The 27,088-nt window shown below is 48.1% G+C and overlaps 1 protein-coding gene across 1 annotated transcript; it reads right to left on the bottom strand.

The window, feature by feature from the left end:
- Positions 1-211: 211 nt before the first annotated feature.
- LOC115315950 (sulfotransferase 1C2-like) lies at positions 212-8,307 on the bottom strand. Its single transcript, XM_029975254.4, has 2 exons — positions 8,162-8,307; positions 212-1,364 (listed from the first exon to the last, which is right to left on the bottom strand). Exon 2 carries the CDS (start codon positions 1,344-1,346, stop codon positions 381-383), a length of 966 nt encoding a protein of 321 aa, XP_029831114.2. The 5' UTR covers positions 1,347-1,364; positions 8,162-8,307; the 3' UTR covers positions 212-380.
- Between the last annotated feature and the right edge of the window lie 18,781 nt (positions 8,308-27,088).

The following is a 27,088-nucleotide window of genomic DNA, read 5'->3' as shown; positions in this document are numbered from 1 at the left end:
AAGGCCGCTAGCCGTTACTTCATCCGAAGGTAAGAAAAATACGTTACTCCGTGCTTCTTTTAAAAAGGAACAAGATCGTTACTTCGTTAATAAAAAATCAACCAGGTACAAGTAACACGGTGCTTGTAACACGTTTTATACAAATCTGGCTTCATCAATGTGGACATTGCTTATGGTTTTATTCTATTAATTACATCAATGTGTTAGGATGTTTAAAATGTAAATTTCCACGTTTATTTGTTCGATCTTACTGTGTATTACAACAATGTCTTCCACTTCGACAGTTCGAGAAAGTTCCACTTTTTAACGGCCAAAAGATAAGACTGTTTTGGAAAAAAAAGAACAATCTTCACGTGTTCCTTTTTTCTAGTATGCTGCGTTTAAGGCAAATCAATATCATTCCACAAGCTCATAACGTCGCTCCCTGCTGTCTTGACTGCAATTCGCTCCTTCATCCGTCGAGTCTGCTCGACCGAGAAGTGGTTCTTGTAATCCCCGATGATACCCTTACGTATAAAGTCGCCCTGCGGCAGAAACGACTCCTCTTTTACCAGGAACGTTTTGAAGACTTCTACAGATTTTAGCTGCTTCTCATGGGGAAGTGAAAGAAGGTTTGGCATCAGCGTTTTCAGGCCCTCATTGACAGGTTTTTTCATGCTTTCGAAGTTTGTGCCTTTCAGCACCCGGTCAAGCAACGCCTCGTTCCGTCTTAGCTTCGCTCCGTAGCCTTCACCCAGGAAATCGGCAATCTTCAGAACCCAACCCCTGGTATCCTTTTTAAGGTCTTCATAGGTGAAGAAGAAAACATTTTCGTCGTTTCGGTGATCATACCAGGATAACAGGTGATCAAAATAGTCTCCGAAGCTGACTTTCCCGCTAACAAACATCTCGAAAAACTGGTCAAATGACGAGTCTCCAAGTTCATACGGAGGCGCGCTCTTGATATGATGGAAGAAAGAAACGCAGCAGTCGTAGGGGTTCCGAGCGACGTATATGTACTTGGCATTCTCAGAGTAAGGCTGCATGTTGAAGGGTAAGTGAGTTTTGATGGCGCCGGGCCGGATCATTTTCTCTGCTGCCTCGGCGCCAAGGAACTCAAGGAAAGGCGACCTTAGCATAAAGTCAGTGAAGTCCTTGGGAAGCACACCGTCGTTCAAGATGGAGTGCACAATGTACTGAGTCCAAGTTGTGCCGCATTTTGGGTAGGTTACGATGAATATTTCTTCGGGTCTGGGCTTGTAGGAGAAAGCAGACCTCAAGATGTCTTCGTCGAAGAATTTGCTGATGTAGAGGCCGTCCACTTCTCTAAAAAGAACGCCGATGTCCTCGATTGACTTGCTCGTCATTCCTGCTTGTAGTGTCGTCTGGAAAAAGCAACATTAATGGCCTACAGTCAAACAAAATGCCGGATTCTTCGCCGTGTTCCACAAATGAACTCCGGTGACTGCCAAGACGCTGCGCACAGTTGTGTTTAAATTTAGAAGATTTACGTTGTTCTAAATTTGGCGGACGGCGTTCAGGTGACACTATGACGTTACCTGACGCCATGAAATCACGTGACACTGTGACCTCATGTAGCACTACGACGTCACACGGCACAAACATTCCCGCTAACTTTAGCGGAGAAATTACGCACTAGATTTAGCCGCAATGTTTTGGCAATGAATCAAGCGGGTCATTTTTGATGCCACGCGTCATGGCATCATGTGACGTTGAAGCGTCCCATTGTTATGACAAATTTCGCTTCCCGCTAAATTAAGCGGAGAAATTCGGTAGTTTTCTTAGATCGTTGTGTCGTTTCGCAACGCTCTCCGCCAACGCGCTACAATATCAGGAACAATACAGTCAAAGCCACCGGCGCGCAGGCGCAGTGGCAGCTTCTTCCTTGCGGATGGCTTAGCGGAGGGGAAACGCCGATCTACGAAAACTCTTTATTTACCCTCTAAACTTAGCGGGCCCCGACGTACGTACATGAAACACGGACGGGATTTGCTGAAGCCTCGTCAACGAGGTTTGATTCACATTGTGCGAATTGTCTCGCGATTTAGCAGCTGCGGCGTTGAGCCTGGTAGTCTCTGCCACGATGTTTCTGTTGCACGAGCGACGTCGTCGCAGCTGCGAAACCGCAAGCGAATTTGCACCATGTGAATCAGACTTAACAGCAGTCACCCTAAAGAGTTTGTGAGTTCAGTTTTCTGTGTAACTCAGAAAGTCATTCACACCGAATTATAATAAAATCCAAGCGAATAAAGTCCGAAATGCAGTTAGAATGAAGAATGAGATTTCCAAAGCGACAATGAGTATTTGTTTCACCTGCTTGCTATTTCTGCGCGCATCTCATTCTTCAGATTTGATCTTATTCGCGCGTTCGTTATTTGCTGGGATCCTTGTATTGTTAGTTGTGGTTGGCTGTCTAGTTTGTTCCGTAGAAACATAAACGTATTTTGTTAGGAATCCATGAGCGTTGTTTATGTATCATCTTGTATAAATTCGACGGCTCAATCGTCTTTCAAAAATCGCCGACAGATACACTCTTGAATCTACAGTCAATGCTGTTGATTTCTTTTAGAAGAAGCGGGGTCATTAGTTAATTGCCAGGTAATTTTTATGAATCAACAAAAAAGATTAACACCTTTATTATTATATACATTCATAAAAACGTATAAAATTCAGTATACGAGAGCCCCTAATGCAGCACTTTCAAATAACCCTATTAAATAATATTAAAATGTTTTAAGTGCACATTGTTCTCTTGAAGACCATTTTAACAAGAATGCATCGCCCCATTACATGTAGATGACCCCTTGGTGGCACAACGGTAGACTAAAGTCGACATAATCGAATTCGCATCACGCTTGGTATTCAATCACGGCATTGTAATTACTTCAGATTGATTTGTAAATGTAATTTTTACTACAAGTAATTGTTGTGACTTTAATTCCTTTATAGATACAGTAATTGCAAACCTTTCATTACAAATACAAGTCTTTCACTCCCGAGCATCCTTGTATTAAGTCACAGAAACACTGGGAGAAATCAATATTGGTTATGAATTCAGGAATAGGAATCATACCACCCAGGGCTTCAATGAAACATCGGAAGGGTAATCAGTGGCGTCGCGAGGGTCAGCGGCAACCGGGGCCCGCCATGACCTCCCTCTCCCCTTTCCCAGCTCTTTTGGCCCGCCGCAACACACCTCCCCCCTTTCAAGGCCCAGTTGCACCCCTCTGAGCTTTGCACCCGGTGCGGTCCCCCCCCCCCCCCCTTCCCGCCCCCTCCTTGGTGAGGCTATACTGGGGATAATGCACCTTTTCATAAAATTGTCAAAGGGCGTTGTTTGCTCTGTTAGTCCGTTCAGTACAATAATTTTTTAGCTGGTCGTAGTTGCGAGCGCGTGCTGGCTGGCAAGGTTGTCATATCATTGCGCAATCAGGGGGTAAAATAACTTATTTCCTCTGAAGTGGTATTCGCTAAAGGGATGCTTTTCGAAAGAGGGGTGTGCGTGACGTCAGTGATGGGTGGAACCAGCGGGAGTCTCTCCTCGACTCCTTATAGCGTTTGCACGAAGGGTGGGGAGCCGAGAGGGATGTCAGTGTTATCAGACGCATTTAGTGTTCAGACTCTCGGCAACAGGGCTCGGTTTGCATTGACGAGAGCAAAAAAAAAGGATGCGTGCATGAAACGGCGGTACGCGATTATTGCAGCATTGCTGTTAGATGCAGAAGACTGCTTCCTGCTAAAACAAAGATGCTTCTTGAATGGGTAAATGAAACAAAATACCCAGTTAGTCATATATAGACCTTTTCCGCAAGTGTGCCGCCATCTTGAATTGACGTCACTTCCAGTATGGGCGAAAACATTGTTTTGCCTTTGCCACGCCAATAGAAGGCATTTAGGATATAAGCGTAACCGCCACATTTTGTCATTTTGACTCCCCTTTATTTTTTTACTATTTCCAGATAGAAACGTTGGATTATTTTTTCGTCGCCCATACCGGATACGCCTATTAGGTAACTGGAGACGAGAGTACACAGAAACGGTCTATAATGACGGCCAAATCGACCAGCAAGGTGTCGGGCATTACGTCGAAAATTCCGAGGACAGCTAAGCACTTCTTATGAGTTGTGAATATGAAAGCATGAATGTCGTTCTTCCGCTCTCTTAGCTTGTCTGGTGTGTACTGGCGTGGACGGCCAGGTTTCGGTACTGCCCAGGTTGCGGCCGCCGACAATAGAGATGCCTCAGGCGCCGCCATTTTCCTCGCACCACAAAAGCAGCCACAACGCCCCCCACCCCTTTTACGGCCAAGCGCGCGCTCTCGTGAAACGGCCGCAGCCCCCCCCCCCCCCCCCCCTTCCCCCGCCCCCTTCGGCCACGTCTGACACGAGAGCGGCGGCCTAGCACGTGCTCTCGTGAAGGGGCCGTTTCGCTCAGCCAATGGGAGAATGGGCGTTTCTTTCGCGTTTTTTTTTTTTTTTTTTTGCGGTTACAGACGCCGCCGGCTCCGCTCCGTAAGATAGTTAATGCTTACGCATTACAAAGGACGTGTAATCAAAAACCAGTTTTATGATGAGCGGCTTGAAGACGGCATTGATAAATATAGAAGACTGCTTCCGCTGCCTCGGACGACATGCGGAACAGCGTAAGCCACAGGTCAGCCGATCCGGATGCCACCGCCGGTATCTGGCCGAGAAAAACCTATGAAGTTGACTTATTCCAAAACTCTATAAGCGCCTCACCGCGGCGCACTGCCACGTTATGCATTGTGGGAAACATTGCGAAGCAAAATCCGTACGCCCTCCGTTCCTGGCCCACAGGTTCCCAGAATGCAACGCGCGCGGAGACAGATTTATGGAAGTGGTCCAATAGACGTGGAACGTTTCTGCAGCCCGAGCAAAAGTTTCCCCATGTCCCTGGGATGTCCACGTCAGCGCGGTTCCGCGCAAAAGCGTGTCGTTGTTACCACGTGATGCGTATCCCAGGGAGCGAAGGGTCGGATTTCCCTCCCGTGTGAATACCCCTCGAGATCCCTTCACATAGTCTCGTTTCCTTAGATATGCGGAGAGCAAGTTGGTCTGCTTCATTTGCAGGGGATGTTGTGACGTCAGAACGCCAAGCTCTGATTGGTTCTGAATGAAGGGTAGTGGGTAGACGTCGAGGCAGCTTGCTTTGAGGTCTACCCACTATACTTCCATCAGAGCCAATCAGAGCAAGGCCTCTTTCTGACGTCCGCGCGATCCCTGTGCAAGAATCAGACGAGTTTCTCTCCGCATATCCCCGTTAATGCATGCTACCTTCTGCCATCGTCTGCTTATGTCGAGCTACAATCAAGACTCATCGGGACCTCCGAGCATTGTATGAAGCTTGATAACCAGCTCAATGAGTAGTTTTGCACGAGGCTTATGAAGAACGGATATCCCGGTGACTCCTGGTCGTATTACAACGTAACGTAATACACCGTAAGCGAAACAATAGACCGATCTCACCAGCCAGTTTGACTACGCCACCGCTGCCGCAATGCATCGAGGGAACTTTAGTCTTTCTGCACGTGCGACAACCCCGCTGGAGCTCTGCGCATGTGGAGCATGAGACGGCACGAGCCGTCTTGTGCACTGCTGCCTGCCTCCTGCGAACTAAAGTTATAGCGACTTCACGCATGCGCCGAACGCTTGGTGAGATCGGTCTATTTCCAGCGACCTGCACCTTCAAAGTCCTACAATGCATACTATGCAATATAGGGAATTGGTGCGCCGTATGACGTATATTTTCCCGCTAAATTTAGCGGGAAAATTGAATGGTTGTGTATGTCACGTGACGTCAGGTCATGTGACGTTACGCCGATTTCCCCCGCTATATTTAGCGGTGAAACTGGATTGGTGTCTACCTCTTAAGATGCGAATTAGCCCGTGCATTGTGTATTGTTTGAGACAACATCTCAAACTCAGCTGAGTTGAGTTTCAGATGTTGTCCTGAGTTGAGTTTTCAGCTGAGTTGAGTTTGAGACGTTGTTCTGAGCTTAGTTTGAGACGTTGTCCAGTCCCCTATTTTCTGTCTTACACTTTTTCTTTTATTTCATTCCCAGAGTTGAGTTTGAGGCGTTGTCCTGTCCCCTTTTTTCTGTCTTCTTACACTTTTATTTTTCAGGTTTCATTCCCAGTCTCAGGATTTTGCATCCTGTACAAACTAAACTTACTATATGCCAGCGTCACGCGGGCGGCGTTCCATTGGATTACTACCAGCGTGCAAAGGGGTAAGGAGACAGTTTGCCACATCGCTTTAAGGTTTTTCTGAGCCTGAACCACCTACCTCAACTACGCCGTTTCGAACTGGATGAGTATCGTTAAACAGTGCGTTCGTGTGATCACTACTTCGTGATACACGTTAATGACCCCCCCCCCCCCCCTCCCTCCCCCGCCTGGCGGTCACAATTACTGATCTATGGTCACACGTAACTCTGCGCTGGCAAATATTACAGCACATCCGGGACACTCTTCGTCTCATTTAATTGCCTGACCAACTTCACGCAGTCTAAATATCACACCCAAACTTTTCTAAACCTGATTTCATGAAAACCAGTGAGGCGTGAAAACGTTATTTGAAACTGAAACTGTGACGGAACATCAAAGTCGGACTTCGAACTTTGCGCACTTGGACTTGAAATAAATTCGAAACCTTCGAAGTTTTTTTTTTTTTTCGAATGTAGCCCTAAAAGAGAAGCGAAACCTTCGAACTTTATGTAGAAAGAAATTCGAAATCTTTGAATTTATCGAACTTCATGTCTATAAGAATTCGAAACGTTCAATTTTTCGATTTTCAGATCCAAAGAAATTCAAAACATTCGAATCTCACGATTTTCAAGTTAGGAAAGGTCGAAATCTTCAAATTTATCGAACCTCGGGTAAAACAATATTCGAAATAATCGAACTTGAACTTGTAGAAATCGTGAAAGGTTCAACCTTTTCGAATTCGAAACTCCACGAGGTTTGAAAGTTGCGAATTTTTCGAATTCGAACCTCCGTACGGTCGAAAATATCAAAACCTTTCGAATTCGAACATCAGTTCGGTTCGAAAATATCGAAACCTTTCGAAATCGACACTAGGGTGGTTCGCGGCATCCCTACTCCATGCCCGCTGACCTGCCACCGCCCCCGTTGTTTGTGGCGCTGGCGTCGTGAAGGGTTCCACGTAACGAATGCGCCCGCAATACGCATGAATGCTTAGAACAAGCCTTAAGAAAATGGTTTGTGTGATCAAAGAAAAGGGGCCGTCAGATGAGAAAGAAACAAGCCTCAGACAGTAGCTACAGATTGTATTTTGTATGATGCATAAGCAGTGATATGGCGGTTCTGGAGCGGCGGGCGAATGACGCGCGGGGCTTAAGATTCAGCGAGTGGCTATGAGTTCTCTGCATCGTACCCCAAGTGCCAATTCACTCCTTGGAGTTGTTGCGACATGCCCATTGAACGAATATAAGGTAAACAACCGATAAACTTCTTCTGGTGGCACGCTCGCATGCAATAAATGCGCACTGCGCGGCAGCCAGTGTTTTCATGCCGTGCGCAGGACGAACTCCGCCACACTCTAAAAAAAGCCCATGAGTCTGTTTTCCCGCACAACACTCGGAGAGCCAATCACCGCAACTTGTGGAGGAAACCCAGCGAAATACGATGCAGAAACATATGTTTCGACCAAGAAAAGCAGTCTGAGTTGTGACATATTAAGCAATGCAAAACGCCATGCTTGCATTGTTTAATGTCACAACTAAGACTTCGTTGTTTTGGTCGAAACATATGTTTCGGCATGGACATTGCCTGGGCATTCCTACATAAGTTGCGATGATTGGCTATCTGAGTGTTGTGCGGGGAAGTAGACGCACGGGTGTTTTTTTAGAGTGCAGGCATAAGCAGTCGCTTATTGCAGACGAAAATAATCTCTGGAGAAGAGGAACAAGAGGGACAAAGGACAAACACAAATGTCCAAACACAGCTAGGTGACTGGTGCGCGACCGTATCGTGGAGCCCAACGTTTATCCCAACTAAGATCAGTCTCCACGTAAGCCCTCGTAAGGTAACCAGAAAGCGTCCAACGCTACAATATAGATGGTACTTTAAAATAATTGGTCGCTCTAATGTAATAACGATAAGGTAAATATTTGAATTACCTAATCGTCACGGAGCAGCAGAGAAGAAATTGAAGAAGATGGTCGATTCCACCGTGGTTCTGGGAAACAAGGATTATCAGCTTAATGTCTGGGGGGAGTCGTCTGCTTTGATTCTTATTGTCTCGCATTTGCACACAGATTAAAAGGGCACAAAAGTCGTGTGTGCGAGCACGCACTATCTCCTGAAATTGCTTACTCACCGGTACGTTATCTTCGTCATTGGTTCTGGCTCGGGTAGGCTATCTTTCTCAAATACGTGCTTCAACGAAGAGATAAAGGCTCTTAGAACCGAGAAACAATTAGCAGCAGGTACCTAAAAAAAACTCATTCCTAAAAAAACATCGCGTTTGGCCCACCTTGAAGTTTTAGATTTCGAAGCATACATGGCTGAAGAAGATTGGGCACGCTGACATCGTTTCGCCAAAACTTTTTATGTATACTTTAGAGGTTGACTCGGAGACGGTAAAATTTCAAATACAAAACAAAAACGGCATTCTCAGAATGCCCATGTTCCACGTAGGGTGCGTGTTGGGAAAACACCGCCGAATAGGCCCATATTCCAAGATTCCGGCGCCGTGCTTGGCCTATGTAAACGTTCCGCTATCTCGGAAGCAGCACGCTGCGTAGCCTCCCGCGTTCGTTGTTTAGACAAGATAGGACGGCCTTGTGAGAATAAAGTCAAGCCGGTGATGACGGAAGGGGGATTCGACCGCCTGTCACTCAATGGGCAATTTTCGCTACACAAACCTGAGTTTCAGGAATGCACGAGGGTATTCATTATTTTGGAGGTTACCTATGAAAACGTGATGAAGGTTGTACGACCCTTTGATTTTTCCTTGAGAACGTCGGAGATTTTTAATAAAATCCAGATATATGACCGTTTTGACTGTTTTGAGCGCGTTTTGAGACATTTTTGAAAGTACAAATATTTAGAGGAAAAACAAGACAAAACGCTTGGCTGTGCGCACTAAGGGTGCCTCTAATCTTAATTTTGAGACCACGACGAGAAAACAAAACAATGTTGTATTTGCGTATTTGTGTAAATAAAATTACCCTATTATTTTATTTCCAACGTGCTAAACGAGACGGCGACACAAGTACTAAATGCCTCAAAACGGAGATTTTATTGTTGTTGCTGTTTTTCTCTCGAGCTCGAACTCGACCTCGATGTCTGGTTGCTCGGGGATCGGTATCACATGTAGCGAAAGCTCGCGCTCTAAAGCTCACTGATCGTAGATTCAATCTCCCCCCTCTGTCCATTTCAATCTGAACGATCATCGTATTGTACCGGCGTGCTGTCATGTATCACTATTGCGTGATGCACGTTAAAAACGTCAGACAAGCAGTGGTATACTGCACTGGCTTTAATCTCCAACGAAGACACGAGACGCCCTCAGGGCTGACTAACTTCCCGCTGTATAAACATACACACAACAAAATTACAATTGATGGCTCCGTTCGTTGGCACTTTTTTAACGTTGCAAAAAGAATAACTAACTTGCCCATTAGTGACCAACCCGGGGTTCCGCAACTTTGTCGCGAAGCTGCCACGCACCTGCGATGAACTTAGACCCCTCCTTCGTGATGCCTCACAGTACATTATCAGCGTCCCAGATTGTATCGCACTGTATCATCAGTAGAGAGTTTTAGTAGATCGTTCCGATACCTCCGATAGCCCCGATTACGATAGTATGCATGCACAAGGGAGGCGGTGGCGGAGTATCGGGTATCGTTATCGGAGTCATGGGAACGATCTACTAAAACTCTCTATTATCAGGCCCTATACGGGCCTCTCCGGCATTCATTGTAAGGGCTACATGCCTCTCTGTGGCACCTGCTCTCACTAGCACCAAATACGAACATACCTACTTACAAACGAGTATTTTTTTTATGCGTTACATCTGTGAAAGCGCTCGTGTTCCTTGATGAATCGGGGAAATATCGATGCTTGCAAGTGCTGACGAAACTAGATTCTGACGAACAGTAAGAACGGATGCCATGCATAATAGGGTGTTTAAATCCCGCACACAAAGTTGCGTTTTAGAGCGTTTGACTGCGCTGCGCCAAGAAACGAAAGCGAGTTACCTGCACATCTATGCTTCGTATGAAGCGTGGAAGAGTAGAGAGTCTTAGAATAGGGGGCCCTAACGCTTTGGGGAACCCAAGGCTTTGGGGTACACAACGCAACGACACCTCACGCAGCGTGCTTATAGAATAGGGTTTGTGACGACGCAACGCGGCACGCTCGTCTTTTTCGCATGCAGCGCCATTGTGGACAACGAACGAACTTCTTAACAGTGAAAAATTATGAAAACGTAAAATATTTGCGCTGAAACGACACTTGATTGTGGCTTGCAGTTCAAATCATAGGGACGGTAACACCAGTTGGAACGGCACAGCAAGGCCCACTTGCCGACCGTCTCTGAATCAGAAGATTTACTTGTCTGGTCACAAGAGAGCGCACGCCCTCAAATACCAGACTATCATGTGCGCCAATGGAATTGTCTGCGAACTCGACGGGCCATTCCCCCGGTCACAGGAACGACGCTGGTAGGTGTAGCTTGCGTTTAGCCCATCCTGTAGCTGAAGCAGCACGACATTATAGAGAGTTTTATAACAGGGGGTCCCAAAACTTTGGGGCTCCAAAGAAATAGGTGCTAAGCACTGCGCATGCGGAGAACCCAAACTCCGTTTTGGGTTTTGTTTTGGCGCGCGCCCCCAAAGTGAAATTCGAGAAATAGCGTGGGGCCCCCAATTGCTTGGGGCCGGGTTGTGTCGGCAAACATGGAGGCGCCCTTTCCGCTCGCTTTGGAGCAAATTCGTCATGGTCGCTGCAGCATTAGCCAATTTCATTGCCAATGACTAGTGCAACCGGCTTTCGCTTTGCTTTATCTCGCTCAAGTCAGAAAGAATGAGCGGTGTACCTCAATATACCTTTCACTTTTTTTTATTTTTTTTTCTATACCGCGTTTACACTGCTGACTTGTATAAGGTCCGTCAAGCAGTGGACGACACTGCTTTTTTCTCGCCACCCTCAGTTTGTGATACGAGCTGAAATGAACGCTGATTGATTGATAGATTTATTGATTGATGCGGGTGTATTTGGGGCTATCAGTTTGGTCTTTTGTTGGCATGTGGAGACTGCGCTTTGCTCGTGCCTTGTTTCCTGCTCTGTGTTCGTTCACTTGCTCCAAGTTTGCAACCGGTTAAGCTTTACCCTGAGTCTGCCAATCCGTAGTTCATCCGGCGCCAAATCAGGGTTGTTCCTACCGCCTGAGCATCCCTCCCTCCCTCCGCCGCCGCCTGGTTCAGTCAGTTGCGTTTGACTGCGTTGCGGCTGCGAGAAACCAGGACATTCCTGCTGCTTATGTCCCGTGCCAAGGTGATTCCTTGAATTGGATTCCCCGCTTCATACGAAGCACAGATATGCCGGTGACTCGTTTTCAGTTGTCGACGCAACGCAGTCAAACGCACTCAAACGCGAGTGTCTGAACCGGCCTTCATAGCGCCGCATTGCAAAAGGCTGACGTTCTCGTCGCGTGATGCGCGCTCCAGGGAGGAATCACCGAGATTTCTCCCTCGTATGAATACAGCTTTTCACGGGAGGGAGAAATCCCGGGGATTTCTCCCCGGCACGCGCGCATCACGAGTTGAAAACGCGAGGCTTTTCCACATCGCAAAGCCTGACGTTTTCGTCGTGGGATGCCCAGTGCCGGGGAAAAATCCCCGGGATTTCTCCCTTGTGTGAAAAGGTGTATTCATACGAGGGAGAACTCTCGGTGATTTCTCCCTCGTGTGAATACCCCTTTTATAGCCAATTCACACAACGGACCGAATTGCGATTTTCGTCCGCGGACCGTGTACCACGTGACCGGCACGTCACCGATTCCTACGATCTGCGCCTCGTCCGCGGACGCGCGGACTGATAAAGTCGAGCGCCTTTTTCACTTGCGGGCGTTTGGCGGGAGATTGACTTGGAAAGCATTTAGTCTGGCAACGGTACATGGTCTTCTTGGTTTTTTGCTTATGGTCGTTCAAAACAAAAATGGCGCATCGTTGCGTTTTGTGCGTTTGTTGGTTCATTTTGTCGCACGATTCATGGTTCTACGCGTGAAAGAAACTCCAGGAACTTTGTCCGGCTGACGCGACGCAGGTTCCGGTGCTCCTCCGCGTCCGTGTCAAAAAGCTCCCGTCAAAACTCGTCTAGCACGCCGCGATAATTCCTCCACGTCCAATCAGGATTTCACCGAGCAAGACCTCTCTTGTGGATGTGGTGTGCTTAAGTGGTGTGCACGAGCGCGGAGTGCGTGAAGGCATCTCTAAACGCCCCTCCGCGAGCCCAGAACTTCGTCGCGTCTACGCCGAAGCTTTCTCGAGTAGGACCATGCCTGTGTCACTGTCATGGTTTGGGTTAGTAAAGTGAGTGGCGCTTCGCGGCGAAGCCTGTCCCGGCGTTTTGTCTCGATCTGTACGTAACGGCAGCGTACGATTCTTTATCGCGGTAGCAAACGTCGATTTCTCTCTTGGACAACGGTGCCACGGTGCGATGTTGGAGTTTCGCGGAACTGTGGAGAGGCGAACAGGTTTGGTCCGTCCTCGCTGGCGTCTGCTCGTCTTCTCCCTCGTGTGAATGCGCTTGGGAGACGGACGAACCGCGGACATGTCGTCACGTGATCAATCCATCCGCGGATCAGTCCGTCGTGTGAATTAGCCTTAACGGCGGCGCGCTCTTGGCTGCCTCGTCATCGCACGTTCGCTGCGCTTTCCCCTTGTTGCCCTTTGATTGGCGTGCTCCTCCTCCGGTTCCGACAACACGCATTTTGATATACTTGCTTGCCTTATGCTGTAGCGGTCCCCTTAGAGTTATTCAGTAATTAAAATTCTCACGCTATATTTTTTATTCACCCAATATCATTTCCATCGAATGATATATGTTATTACGAAGAACCTGGAAGCCGAGGTAAAATAAGGAACAGCACAAACACGAAGAATCAGTGCTTGTGGTACTCCTTATTTTACCTCAATCTCGGGGCCCTTCGTAATTATGCTCGATTTGCAGCTAATTTCTTCACATTATGGGATCGGCGATTGAGCTCGCGATCCTAATTCAAAATCGGGGCGTGCGTATGCTTATACAGCCTGAACTCATTTCATCTGCCTCAGCGGGCGACTTCTCTCTCAGCTGTAGATGCGAAATTTAGCCAGTGCAGTACGACCGCTAGCATATGGGGTCTTTAACGTGCATCACCCGGTAGTGAGAGAGAGAGAGAGAGAGAATACATGTTTATTGGAAAGATGAAGAGGTTATCCCGCGGGAATTTGCAGGATTGCTACTTCATACATGGGAAAGGGAGAAAGGGGCAAAAAAGACAAAGAAAGAAAAGGAAAGAAAGAAAACTTTGAGGATGGCTGTCAGTTACTTTTGGAGGGTGTCCTACAGTATTTTATCAAGTTGAGTCGTTTGAAGAAAACGAATCAATGAGCTCGTCGGCTTGACTCCTTGCAATGTTGATGGCCATGGCCCCAGGAGATGATTGAGCGTGAGCGGTTCTCTGTTGTGAAGAGGCAGGGAGCTTATCATTTCCTTTCTTTGGTCAGCGTAGAGGGCGCAGTGACAAATAACGTGTTCCAGCGTTTCTACGACGTCACAGCTCTCGTAGATGGAGGAGTCCAGCTGACCGGTGAGATTTAGATAATATTTTGCTGAGGCCACGTTCAGTCGTATTCGGTGAAGAGCGGTTTCTGTCCGACGTTTGAGCCCCCGGGGAGGGCGAAAGGTAAGAAAGGGGTCAATGTTATGAAGGTGCCTGTAGTGATATAATGGATTCGCCCAGAGGGTGTTTACTAGAGCCGCAGTAATGCGGTTGGTTGTAGCTCTGGCGTCTGAACGTGAAAATGGAATTACCAGTTTGGACGTAAGATGATGTGCATTCTTGGCTGCCAAGTCAGCACTTTCGTTGCCTCTAATACCGCAGTGGCTCGGGATCCACTGTAAAATTAGTGTGTGACCATTATTTATAGCCTCTTTATGAATTTTTAGGATCTGATGTACCAGCTGAGCATTCATGTTCTTGCTTTTGGTAGATTTAAGGCTTTGAAGGGCTGCCCTTGAATCAGTAAAGAGTGACCAATTGTTTGGGGCACTCGTAGAAATAAAGTGAATTGCTTCTCTAATCGCTACTAGTTCTGCTGCCGTCGATGATGTTACAGGGCCTAGCTTCCCCTGGAGTATTTTGTTTATTGATGGTATAACAAAGCCGTAGCTGGAAGTTTCGCGAGTAGAAGACCCATCAGTGTACACATGAATTCGGGAACGGTGATGCGTATTAATGGTTTCTAGAGAATGTTGCCTCAATACCTCCGTTGGAGTATGCTTTCTTGAATGTATTCCTGGAACATCTAATTTTATAGAAATTACTGGATATATCCATGGTGGTAACAACGAGAACTCTGCTGGTTCAAAGTCTCGTGGAAGATCCGCGTTGTCAACATTCACGATTTGGGAAAAACCAGACGCGCTTCTGCTGTTTCCGATGTCTGCTAGGTAGTGGTCTTTGTGCCTTGTGAGGTGGCGGAGGTGCGCTCGAAGGGTTTCTTCAAGTCTCAGCGCGCCCATCGGAACAGCTCCTGCCTCAGCTACAGTTCCGACATTTGAGGTGCATCTTGGGAGCCCTAGGCAGGCTCGTAGAGCTTGAGCCGGCATACCTTCCAATGCTCTTATATTTGTACGGCACATCCCATGAAGTACAGGTAGGCTGTATCGAAGGAAGCCGACAAAAAGGGCGTTATATAGTTGAAGAAGGGCGGCTACAGAGGCGCCCCACTTAGTGCCACTAATGAATTGGATGAGCTGAATAATGCCGAGAAGCTTTCTTTTCATTTGTTTTATGTGCGGTGTCCATGTCAAAGACTTGTCCAGAACTATTCCGAGGAATCTGTGCGTGTTCACATATGATATGGGATGACCATCAACTGTCAGACAGTACCTATGAGTACTCTTTCTGGTAAAAGCCATAGCAGCTGACTTTGATGGCGATAGAGATAGTCCACGGTGTTGTAAGTAGCTGGAGATGATCTCAAGTGATTTCTGTAAGCGGATTCGATTAAATCGCTGCGTAATTGATGACGTCCATATGCAGATGTCGTCCGCGTAAAGTGTAATGTTGACGCTCCGGGGAAGTTTGTTTACGAGTGCCAGGAGGGTAATATTGAAAAGTGTAGGACTGAGAACTCCGCCTTGCGTCACGCTTCGAAACACTGTATGCTCAGTCGTTTTCCCGTCTGCTGTCAGCATGTGAACTGTTCGACTATCTAAGTAGCTTAATAGCCACGCGTAGAGACGTCCTTCTATTCCTGCATAGCTTAGGGCGTCACGGATAGCCTTGTGACTTATTGAGTCAAACGAGCCTTTTATATCTAGAAATACAGCGGTAGTGATTCGCCGACACTTCCTTTGTTCTTGGATGCTAGTTGTGAAATCAATGACGTTGTCCAGGGAATTCCTCCCTCGTCTGAAGCCTGCCATACACTCAGGGTATATCTCAGATTGTTCAAGGTACCATTCTAGTCGTGTGTGAATCATTTTTTCCATCACTTTGCCGACGCAAGAAGACAACGCGACTGGGCGGAAAGATAATATGTCCAGAGGTGATTTACCTTGCTTAAGGATAGGTATGATGCGCGATGTTTTCCACTCCCGGGGTACCTGGCTAGTTTCCCATGACATGTTGTAAAGTTTTAAGAGCCTCTGTCTACCCTTGTTACCAAGATGAGCTAATGCTGAGTAAGTTATACCATCTGGTCCGGGAGAAGACGAGTAGTTCAATCCGGAAAGTGCATCTTCCAGTTCACGAGCATCAAATAATACGTCCATGTGGTTACACGCTCGGATCTGACTATGAAGTTTAACAAGTGTTGCCACCGGATTCGCAACATTTTCTGTAAGTTTTTTGCAGTAGGCTTCAGCCAAAACTAGTTCCGAAACATCTTGTTTGAGTGCAAGTGCCCGGAAAGGGTGACGTTGTTGAGGTGTTGTCCGCAAGCTCCGTGCTAGGTTGTATATCTGAGAAAGAGGCCTGCGTGGATCTAAAGTTACGCAGTGAGCCCTCCAACGGCGCCTAGCCAGTTTGTCTAGGTGACGTTTTATACGTTTTTGCTGGCGTCTCGTTTTGCGCAGATCTTCAGGGTTGTGTGTTTTTCTAGCCTTTCGCTCGCATCTTCTTCGAAGCGCGCGAAGTCGTTCATATTCTGCATCGATGACAGGGTAGGTTCGAGGCAGGTTATATGTTTTCGTGGATTGCTTCACAACCTCTTGAATACCATTAAAAAACTCTTCGTTGCTGTCGAATGAATCACACGCGTTTTCAAAGTTAATTTTAAAGAGAGACCAATCGGTGCGCCTAATTGGAGAGGATTCATTATTTGACCCAAATCCCTTGAGCAGAGTGTAGGTTGGAATATGGTCACTCCCATGGCATTCGATGTCTGTGAACCACGCAATTAAATTCGAAAGACCTGCGCTAGCAAATGTCAGATCCAAGCAGCTACTCATCGTAGTTCCACGGAAAAAAGTAGGACTTCCATCGTTCAGCGAAAAGAGGCCATGCTGATGGGTAAGTGTCGCAAGTGAGGTTCCCCGTATAGTTGTCTTCACACTTCCCCATAAGGGGTGATGGGCGTTAAAGTCGCCCGTTAGGATGTGCGGAGAAGGAGTGTTGTCAATAATAGAGTTAATACGTTGGGTGTTAAACTGAGTATTTGGCGGAATATACGCCGCGATTATGGTGAATATACGGTGATCGTTTTTGACAGTCAACGCTACGTACTCGTTGTTAGCGTCAGGTGGAAGGGCGTGAGAAATATAGGTAAGGTCTTTCCGAACCGCGACTAGTACTCGACTTGGAGCTGTACCTCGCGTCGAGTGAAAAACCTCGTAACCGGATAGACGAAAATCACTAGCAATGTTTGATTCCGACAAGGCCATGATAGGAAATCGGTACTTATGGCAAAATTGTCGAAAGTCAGATAGTCGGCTGCGGAGACCCCTTGCATTCCATTGTAAAATGGTTGCTTGTGTCCGAATTTGCTCTACTGATAACATATGTAGGCTAGAAGGGAGGGCTTGGACAGAGCATAAAGTCAATCAAAACCAAAATTGTAAGCGCTATACTTTCAGGCGCCGTGCCTTCCATACCTTGTAAAATAGATCTTTGCGATTTTAAAAATAAATAAATAAATAGGCTGTGGTGGTACATGTATGGTGAAAATCGGTAGTTGCCTTGAAGCAAAAATGTCTCGTTGAAAGCCAGAGTGTTAGCTTGTGAATCAAGAGTACAGTAACAAAATTTGTAAATAAAATTTAAAAAAAAAAGTGAAAGCCGTTTACAACTCCCTGTAACACCGAATTAGAGCGCAGCTCTTGAGGAGGAGGAGGGAAGGGTACTGGGGGGTGAAGTGACCTGGGGGGGTCACGTGACCTTGGGGAGTCACGTGACCATGCCGATGATGTCAGTGACGTCACTGATGACGTCATCAGTGACGATGACGATGCGGACTCCGATGACGTCATCAGCGATGATGACGATGACGATGCGGATGTCGGTGACGTCATCAGTGACGTCACTGATGACGTCATCTGTGATGATGACGATGACGATGCGAATGCCCCCCCCCGAAGTCACGTGACACTCCCAGGTCACGTGACATCCCCGATGACGTCATCGTCACTGATGACGTCACCGGCATCCGCATCGTCATCATCACTGATGACGTCATCAGTGACATCACTGATGACCTCACCGGCATCCGCATCGTCATCGTCATCATCACTGATGACGTCATCAGTGACGTCACTGATGACGTCACCGGCCTCCGCATCGTCATCGTCATCATCACTGATGACGTCATCAGTGACGTCACCGGCATCCGCATCGTCATCGTCATCATCACTGATGACGATGACGATGCGGACGCCGGTGACGTCATCGGGGAGGTCACGTGACCTCGGCGGGGGTCACGTGACCCTGGGGGTGGTCACGTGACCTGGGGGTGTCACGTGACTTCGGGGGGGGGTCACGTGACTTCGGGGGGGGGGGGGGCACGTGACCTCGGGGGGTCACGTGACTTCAGGGGGGTCACGTGACTTTGGGTGTCACGTGACCTCGGGGTAACCTTGGGATGACCTTGGGGGCCACGTGACCTTGGGATGACCTTGGTGACGCCGACGCCGCTCAAGCCGGGAATGGGCCCCTAAGAGCTGCGCTCTAAAAAGTTCACGAAATTTTTGTGCATTTTCCTGTAGTCGGGGGTTCCCTGGGGTCTGTTTTTCTAGTGATTGAAGCATAACATGACCAGTGTTCGTTTCTTCGGGTGAGGCGAGAGTAGTAAAACTTCAGAGTACCCTTACAATGAAGGACTCTAGCGAAAGGATCGCTTCAATCGCGTGATGGAACGTTGATGCCGGTGGAATCGTTTTCAATATTTGACGAAGTGCGGTGAATACCAGTGGTATTATGGTTTTGAAAAACGATGTAGTACCTGTTTCCCCAGCCTGGTTTGGTGCCGAGGTACGCGAATCGGAAGGCGCGTGTGAAGTGATGTCTTTGATGTTTTGTTTTTCCCAAAAAGATGGATTTCGTGCTTCTTTGAGTGCGGCTGTTGTAGTAGTCACTACAGCTCCAGGGTCGTCGATTTTGTTCTCCAGGTTCTTAAGAGGAGGGTACTCCTGAGCATTTAGTGACGGGACACTACTGGTGGTGATTCTGGACGGTGGTTTGCCACCTTCAGCCGTTTCCTTGTTCGCCTGACGTTTAGCGTGCACGGCATATTTTGCCTCGCGAAAAGTGGTGTTGTGTTCTAGCCGATACCTTGTAACTTCAGTCTCTCGTACCTTGACTGGGCACTCGGCTGAGTTAGAGGCGTGCTGTCCTTGACAGTTAACGCAGTTGGGATTGGCTTCACACGTGCCTTTGTGACGCAGTCCACATCGATAACTCAATTGAAACTCTGCTGTGCACGCAGCTGCAATATGGCCGAACTTGTAACATCTATAGCACTGCAAGGGGCGTGCTCGGTAGGGGATCACCTCAGTTCTTACAAGCCCCACTTTGTCGCGTTGAGGAGCTACTTTCCCTGTGAAGGCGACTCGCACTACGGGTGACGTCTTCCCAAGTCGCTTCACCTCTGCCACGCCAACGGAGGACTGCAGATGTGTTTTAATGTCGTCTTCTGTGCAGTCAGGGTCAATGTCTCGCAGAATGCCGAAACAGTTTGAGCGATCTCTCGGCAGAAAGGCTCTGACCGGTACTGCGCATAGCTTGGACAGCTTGAGAAGCTCTGCTTTAAAGAGAGGTCGCTTCACATCAACTGCGACAATGTTCCGAGCTTTGTTAATCCGGACAACACTCACCATGCCTGGAGCAACGTTGTTCAGGTAGTCTGTAAGCTTGAGTTTGCTGAGCGACTCGACCTTGTGGTTCTCAGTCGGGATGAACAATACCGTGGATCCAACTTGTAGGTTGCCTTCATCCTTGAGAGATGAAGCATGACACCGTGGGTCCGTCTTACGTCTCTTCTTTCCTCGAATTCATCGTCGTCGGGCAGCATGTCGTCGTCACCGCAGGCAGACACGATTGTAGAGGAAGTGCAAGTCATTGCATCTGTTGTCGGTTCCTTGGTCGGAATTTGATAGCCGTCTTTGAAAGACGTCCCCGAATCTGTTATGTCTTGCAGGGCGGCGAGCATCAGTTGGTCTGTTGATTCAGGGTTCATTTTTGCAGGAAGCTTGGCCTCCCTGAAGGTGGCCCTTCGCGAAGAGAGGTCCGATACTTCTCTGCTGTTACGTAATCGGTGGATACGAAGTGCAGGCCCGCTATTTAGCAAATATTTCGTTAAATCTCAGGAGACACAAATAGAATTACCAGAGGCAGTGTCGTCGTCGTCGTCTTTTCCCCGGTAGTGATACACGACCGCGCGACGATGCGATGCTCATCCCGATATAAACGGGCAGCAGTGGGGATTGAACCCAGGATCCCTGGGTACTGCAGCGCGAGCTTTCGCTCCTCGTGCTCCGAGCTGGTGTGTGCTCGCCCACTCGGCCACCGATCCCCCCTCTATCTTGACTACAAGTCTCATGCGTGACCGCCTCCGCAGAAGCGCGGGCTGATTGGCCGAAACCAGAATGTCTTTCAATGGTGCCGTGTAGCAGGATCGCAAGGTGTACAAAAATAATAATTGAACTTTAGGAAAGAAACGAGAGAAACTTGTCGATTACGCTTAGGTATTGAGACGCGGTCAGCAACTACGAAATCACCATTCTCGCAGAGCGTTATCTACATAGAATTTCGCTCTGCACGCCGTGCTGAATTTTCACGTGCCGAGTTTAGTGCAGCACGCGAATCGAACGCATGTAGGGGTTTCATTTCATTACACGCTGCATAGGAACAAGTACCATACCTGGGATGTCGGAGAATGTTGAAGGTAAGCTCAACTAAAAGGCAGCTTAAATTATACGTAATAGATATTTTCCATTTGTCGTCAAAATTTGGGATACAAAAGATGCGTGCCCAATCTAAAGCGAATCAGTGTTCTTTTTTAAGGCTTTCTACTTGAGACTGGTATGCTTGTTGATTGCCAACTCACGTTCAAATCTCATGTCACTATATACCATCTGTAATACCGGTTTTAAATTGCTTGGTATCAGCTCATGTTTGAGTCGGTGCGTTCAAGCGCCTGATGCTATGTTGCGTTTATTTTGTGCCGTGATTAAACCCCGACTCGAATTCGGTTCTGCAGTGTGGAAAAACCATTTATAGAAAAGCGAATGTCATCGTATTGCGGCGGTACAGAAGCGTTTGGTTCGCATGATCGATGATAATCATTTTCACAACAGATTTGATTTTGAATACCATTTTTTTGTTAAGGTTTTTGGATCTCAGCACTTAAAGGGGTTAGGACACGAAAATTAATCGGATCGATATTTCTTGAAATTGAACGTTCATAGGCTACATGTATATACACCATTTATGGCGATTTCTTAAGGTCCAGTAATTACAACACTCAATTTACGAATTTTTTTATAATTTTCATCTATCGACCAGACAACACTGCCCGAATTAGTAACACCATAGTGCCGCTAAGCCGAGTGATCATGAACGCTCTCTCACCCATGATCGACCAAGCTCCCCTCGCCACGGTACGATCAAGACCGCTCACGCACTCGACTACTCCAACGCTATTCTCGCTCTCGCACCCGGCCTTTTGACCTTCCACCCTGCATGCACCTGCGAATTGTCACGCACGACGGCGACCACGGCGAGTTCGTCCGTGACTCGTCGTCGCTGGAACTGGTCGCAAGCGGGTCGTACTTAAAATTACCAGCTTCCAACATCTCTTTATAACAATCACTCTCATCGCTGCTGCGATCATTGTCGAAGGCTTCGATGAAGCCAGATATGCCGTAGACGTAATCGTGACGGACCGCATGCTCGAAACGCGGAAGGTGAACGAGGAAGTTGTGGTTCGAGGCACCAAGAGAGCTAAGTCAGTGAGTGCGTTCTAGGGGACATCGCGCGTTGGGCTGGTGACGTCACCAAAAATGCAGACAAGAGTCATGTAACGGGCGCCCCGCTGCGGCGAGACGCCGAAACACACTTGTCCCGAGCAATGGAATGTCCGCTCGTGCTTCTCGCGTTCCTCGGGCTACCGCTTCTTTTCTCGGCGGGTTCGAAAACCATGTTTCGGGTTCTCGCCGATGCAAAAGCTTTGCGCTGAATACCAGACAGAAATGCTCTGTGCTACCAGATCCTCGCGTTCCACATCTGCGACCCGGCACTCTCTTGCTCCGTCATCGAACTGCAAGGCTTTGTGAGTATAGAGGAGGCTATGGTTCAGCGTATAAATCGATTTATCTACGAAACCATCGCGCCATTTACAAACAAATTTAGCAGAAACATAGAAACATACAATGGGTTTTTGCAGTATAGTTATCGCAAATTTTATTTTGGCGTGCCCCAACCCTTTTTAGTGACCGTAGGCATTGCCGAGATGTAGTCTTTTCTACAGAAGTTCATTAAAGGTCATATTGATGTACCTGATCTTTTTTTAGCAGAATGAAGTGACGCGTCTTAGCTAAATTCACGCGACGGTTGCGACACGTCGCGACAAGCTGATTGAAGGATAATCACTGCACCCAATTCAGACTTTTTGCAATACGCTTCGTTCAGATTACTTTCCGGAGAATGGGCTGAGCAAATTATTCACACTCTACACCAGGGATGGCCAGCATGCGGCTCTTGGCGTGTTAAAGTGTGGCTCGTGGCTCCCTAATAAACCTACCCCCCCCCCCCCCCCCCCCCCCCGCCTCCCTCCCGGTCACACGAGCACTTCCCCCAAAAGAGAGATGAAACGCGTTTTAAACTGTAAAGCAGTTTGCGGTTTGGTACTCTTCTGCTGCTGGATACCTTACGTACAGTTGGACTGATTCTGACTCGAATCGATCATAAGTAGTTGAAGTTTCATTTATTGCTCTGGACAAACATTTTCCCCGTCCTTCTTTCTTTTCTGACCTTCCTCTTCCGGGCGGCCTTGGAAGTTTAGTGGTCCTGTGTGTGGCTCTTAGGCCGGCTCGTCCTGGCCACCCCTGCTCTACACTAACCGTTGACACTAACTCAACTCTGTTACGTCATGCTGTGGTGGAGGCGCATCGGGCGCACTTCCGGTCTGGGGCTGTGGGCGGAAGTCCCCATGTCGGACAGGCATTCTTGTGTTGTTTTGAAAGAAACCAGGCTAAAATCTGACTTCTCGTCAAAACGTCGCGACTGAGGCTGCACCAAAAGAACCGGTAAAGGTTTGAAGACAGTGGTGTAACTGGGGGTTGTGGGGGGGAGGGGGGGAGAGAGAGAGGGGGCAGGGGGGGACAAGTGCCCCCGGCTCTACTTGGGATGGGGCGCCGAGCCGAGTCCACCCATAATAATAATATAATGATAATGATGATGATGTCATTATCACTATCATCATAAGGGGCGCGAAATTTCATTTGCCGTGGGCGCCGTCATATCTAGTTACGCCACTGTTTGAAGATCAGTTTTCATGTGTTTTCTGCCGGCTCGGTTCGTCCGAGAACGTGGATAGATGCCGTGAAAAGAAAACCCGACACCGTCAAACCACAATTGGTTGTGAGGGAAGGACTTTGGGTTGAATTAACGAATACTTAATGCGCATTCACGCTGAAACTTCGGTCCGTGTTGAAGCCGCCGTCGAAAAAACGAGGCAGTCACACAGGGTCACCTGACGCCAGCGTCTTGGGGTACCCGGCGTTTGTCGAGAGGTCACGAAATTTTTTTATTTGACTGTTTCGTACGATTGTTGTTGTCTTGCATTCGCGATTGCATATGCACTCGAAAACAGCCGTCTTCAGTGAATGGACAACGGCGATTGTAGTGTATCGACCCCGACGTTATGCTGGCGCGACCGCACGAGTCCGTAAGGCACGAGGCCGGGCCAGGGTTCTGCGCGCCATGCAAACACATTCGAACACCGAGCCGCCTCCAGCCAGAGCGGCCTTTCTCATGCTTACCTTAGAGTATATATACGTTTACACTCCATTTGTATGCGGCATGTGAGCGACACTGAAATAAGTGCGCAGCTTTGGAAGGTTCAGAAGGTGCTCTTTTGGCGCGTTTTTGTCCAAGCAAGGCTTGGCACAGTGCTACGCCTGCGTGTCCGTATACTTTGATGGCACTGCCACGGCCACTCGATCCCCCCTGTTGGTGCGGCCTGCCGATGTTTTTCCGAAAACAAAAGAGCGCGCGTGCGAGGAGAACTTCTCCCATTTTCCGTGGGGGCGCTGCACATCGGTGAGCGGTAGGGTGCCTAGATGTCTGTCTGTCTCAGGGTGAAGACATCCATTGTTGTCCGGAATGTGCCAGCGCGTGACGCTCTCGCGCACTCGGTGCGTGACTTGGGCGGTAAGATGGCGTCTATGCATCAGCCAGAGCTACGCGCTCGAGCTGAGTGACACCGGATTGCGCGCACTTCAAAATGCATAAAAAAACGATTGGGTGGAAAAATGGCTGAGATGTCACCACTCAAGCAAAAGCGCGCGTGTGTATGAAGGCACTCTAGTGAGCGGTCTTGTGAGCTGAAAGATATATACTCTGTTTCACCTTATGTTGTACCGCAAGAAAGGCTGTAAGCGCGAGCTCCTTGGTCTGCAGGGGCAGATCTCGGCGGCACAAGCTCTCGTGCAGTAAGGGCAGCTGTCAACGCTATGAGCTCGCGCTTCCAGCCTTCGCTGCGGTACAACATAAGGTGAAACGGAGTATAGAGAAGGTGCCCAACGCGCTCTTGCTCCGCTACCCAGATAAAATATCTGCCTGTCATTGACTTCGCCGATACCGAGGCGCTGCCGCGGTTGCAGAAGGCAGCAAAACTCGCTTTCCCCCACCTATGCACCGCTGTGCTCGGCGAAAATATCGTAGTGTCACTCTGCGCTCGCGTGTGTGGTTTGTGTTGGCATTTTAGAAGCTGCCGGAAATGTAAATGCGCGTTCTAGTTCTGAGTGCAAGACGGCGATGAAATGTGCCAACTCCACTCGTGAAACAGGAAATCCTGCAGTTGATGAAGTACAATGGAATCTCTTCCGAACTTGAGTTCGCACCGCTGACTTACATGGCTCGCTACTTGGCCTAAAGTAATTAGCTGAAACATTCCACCTAGCAAAGCAATAAGAATTTCTCAGTGAAAGCAAGGAAGGCTAGTGTGTAGATCACGCTAAACTTGCAGGTGACGTGTCCTGAATGCAAGCGCAACTTAAAACATGACGGAGCATATCAGTCCATGTTTAGCCTTGACCAAGGAGGACTCAGCTATCCGCGACCTGGAGCTGTCTGGCTGTGCAAGCTCGTCTGCACCTTTGTCGAGAGGGCTCTACAGTCGGCAGAGATTCGTGGTTGTGGAAGGATTTGCAAGGTCCTCTCGAGCGCTGTGCTTCCACACCTTATGGACTGCCCGCTGATGTGATGTGTTAACTGCCGAGACCCCTACCACAGTGAAGAGCTCTGCGAGCCCTTTCTCAGAAAACTCCTCATACCTTTCTTGGCAAACTGGGCTGGTGACCTAAACAGCCCACCAGAGAATATATTGAGGCTTTCGCGAAAGCCTCTTTCCCCAAAGCTACTCCGCTTGTGAACGATATGACTCCCTGGGCCTGTTTTTTTTTGTGAACAATGAAGTTTATATTGCTGAAGTTATGCACGCGGAATCCGATCTTATATTGTCCTTCACAGATGAATAAATGGCACAGCTCGCGCGTGCTTGAGCGTCGGTTAAAACCGGAAATCATACGGCCTAGCTATATCCAACTATAACTCCTATACTACAGTGGTAATAGAAATGGGGCAACAGTTACGGGAACAAGAAAATGGCAATTCGCTCATACTGCCAGCAGAATGCAGCTTTAACGCGCAGCCTGCAGCTGAGTGAGCTTTTCGCAGAAAGAATCATGCGCTTTTATTCCGCACAGATTTGTCACATCATTCATGCAATCTGGCACTCGTTTCAATTGAGACTTGCGGCATCAGGAAAAAAAAAAAATCTAAATAGCCACACCGGGCCAGGCCGGGTGTACTGCTCCTCTCTCACTATATTTCGTCTTACCTTAGCATGGACTAACCGCGAACGCTGTGGTAGCACGAGCGGCTAGCCTTTACTGCCTTAACTGGAGCGCTCGCTGCACGAGCGCTCATGCAGCCGCCGAGGCTTCCTTCGAAGCAACTATCTCGCGCTTTTAGCACGCGCGGCTAACAATTACATACTAACGTGAAACGAGGTATAGAGTTCCTCGATATGCTCCCCCGAAAGGAACTCTATCTCTCACCAATACACGGCTCTGTCTCTCACCGATAACGAGCGCCACGGCTGGCGCTGCGGGGTAAAGTAGAACTATCGCTCTCACCGGCGGAGTGAGGCATACGGCAGGCCGCAGACTTGTACACGTTACTGAAAAATAGTAAGGAATTACATTTACAATTACTCGAGGCTAAATTGTAATTTATTACAGTTACAATTACCCTCCCATGAAAGTAACTGACCGTTACCCCAAAAACTAATCCGTTACTTTCGTGGCGTTACTTTTAACATTATTGTCCTCAAGTAAGAAACAAAAGGAAGAGGGTTATTCAAGTTCTTATTGTTGCCACCTGACCCGTATAATGATCTTGAGTATTTGAGCAACAGCTGGCTCTCGAAAGTCTCGTCAGACATTTTGCGTGATTTCTTACTCAATAGACAGTTTTAGTATAGCGTTGCTGGCTCTTGCGTACGCAATACGCAATAGTATAGCGTACGCTAAAAATGACCTGCTCGGACCGAATTTAGTTGTGCGTTACGTTTTCGAGTGAACACAGCGCATGATCTTGGTTAGATTTGCTAGAGCTGCAGAATGCTGCGTGCTTATAGCCCAACCATGCTCCTGGAAAGAAATATTGAAAATGAAAACGTGTCCAATCATTTTATTTCAAATTAAACCAAGCCGCAGCTGCCTCGTCAAGCGTGCTTTTCTGCGGGGTACAGAGGCTACGAGTAAAGGCCGGTTCAGACACTTGCGTTTGACTGCGTTGCATTGAGAACCGAAAGCGAGTCACCGGCACATCTGTGCTTCGTATGAAGCGTGCAATCCAATTCATAGAATCATCTTAGCACACGATATAAGTAGCAGGGATGTCCTGGTTTCTCGCTGCCGCAACGCAGTCAAACGCAGTCAAACGCAACTGTCTGAACCAGGCTTAAGAGTGCGTAGCCAAATTCGAACACGGAGCCTCCGTCAATCGTCCCGTTGAAACGGCACCTTTTATCAATGCTATCGCGGAATGAAATTCATGACCCTGATGTCCAGTGCATAGCAAGATCTTCGGCGATTTCTTTTAGAGT

This window comes from Ixodes scapularis, unplaced genomic scaffold, assembly GCF_016920785.2.
Source record: "Ixodes scapularis isolate PalLabHiFi unplaced genomic scaffold, ASM1692078v2 PGA_scaffold4__175_contigs__length_147842914, whole genome shotgun sequence".
Taxonomy (NCBI): Eukaryota; Metazoa; Arthropoda; class Arachnida; order Ixodida; family Ixodidae; genus Ixodes; species Ixodes scapularis.
Note: the sequence above shows the minus strand (reverse complement) of the source record. Positions and strands in the feature narration are given on the sequence as shown.

What these genes read in the sequence shown, in the direction of transcription:
- LOC115315950 (XM_029975254.4), bottom strand. Translation starts at nt 1,346, where the DNA reads ATGACGAGCAAGTCAATCGAGGACATCGGCGTTCTTTTTAGAGAAGTG.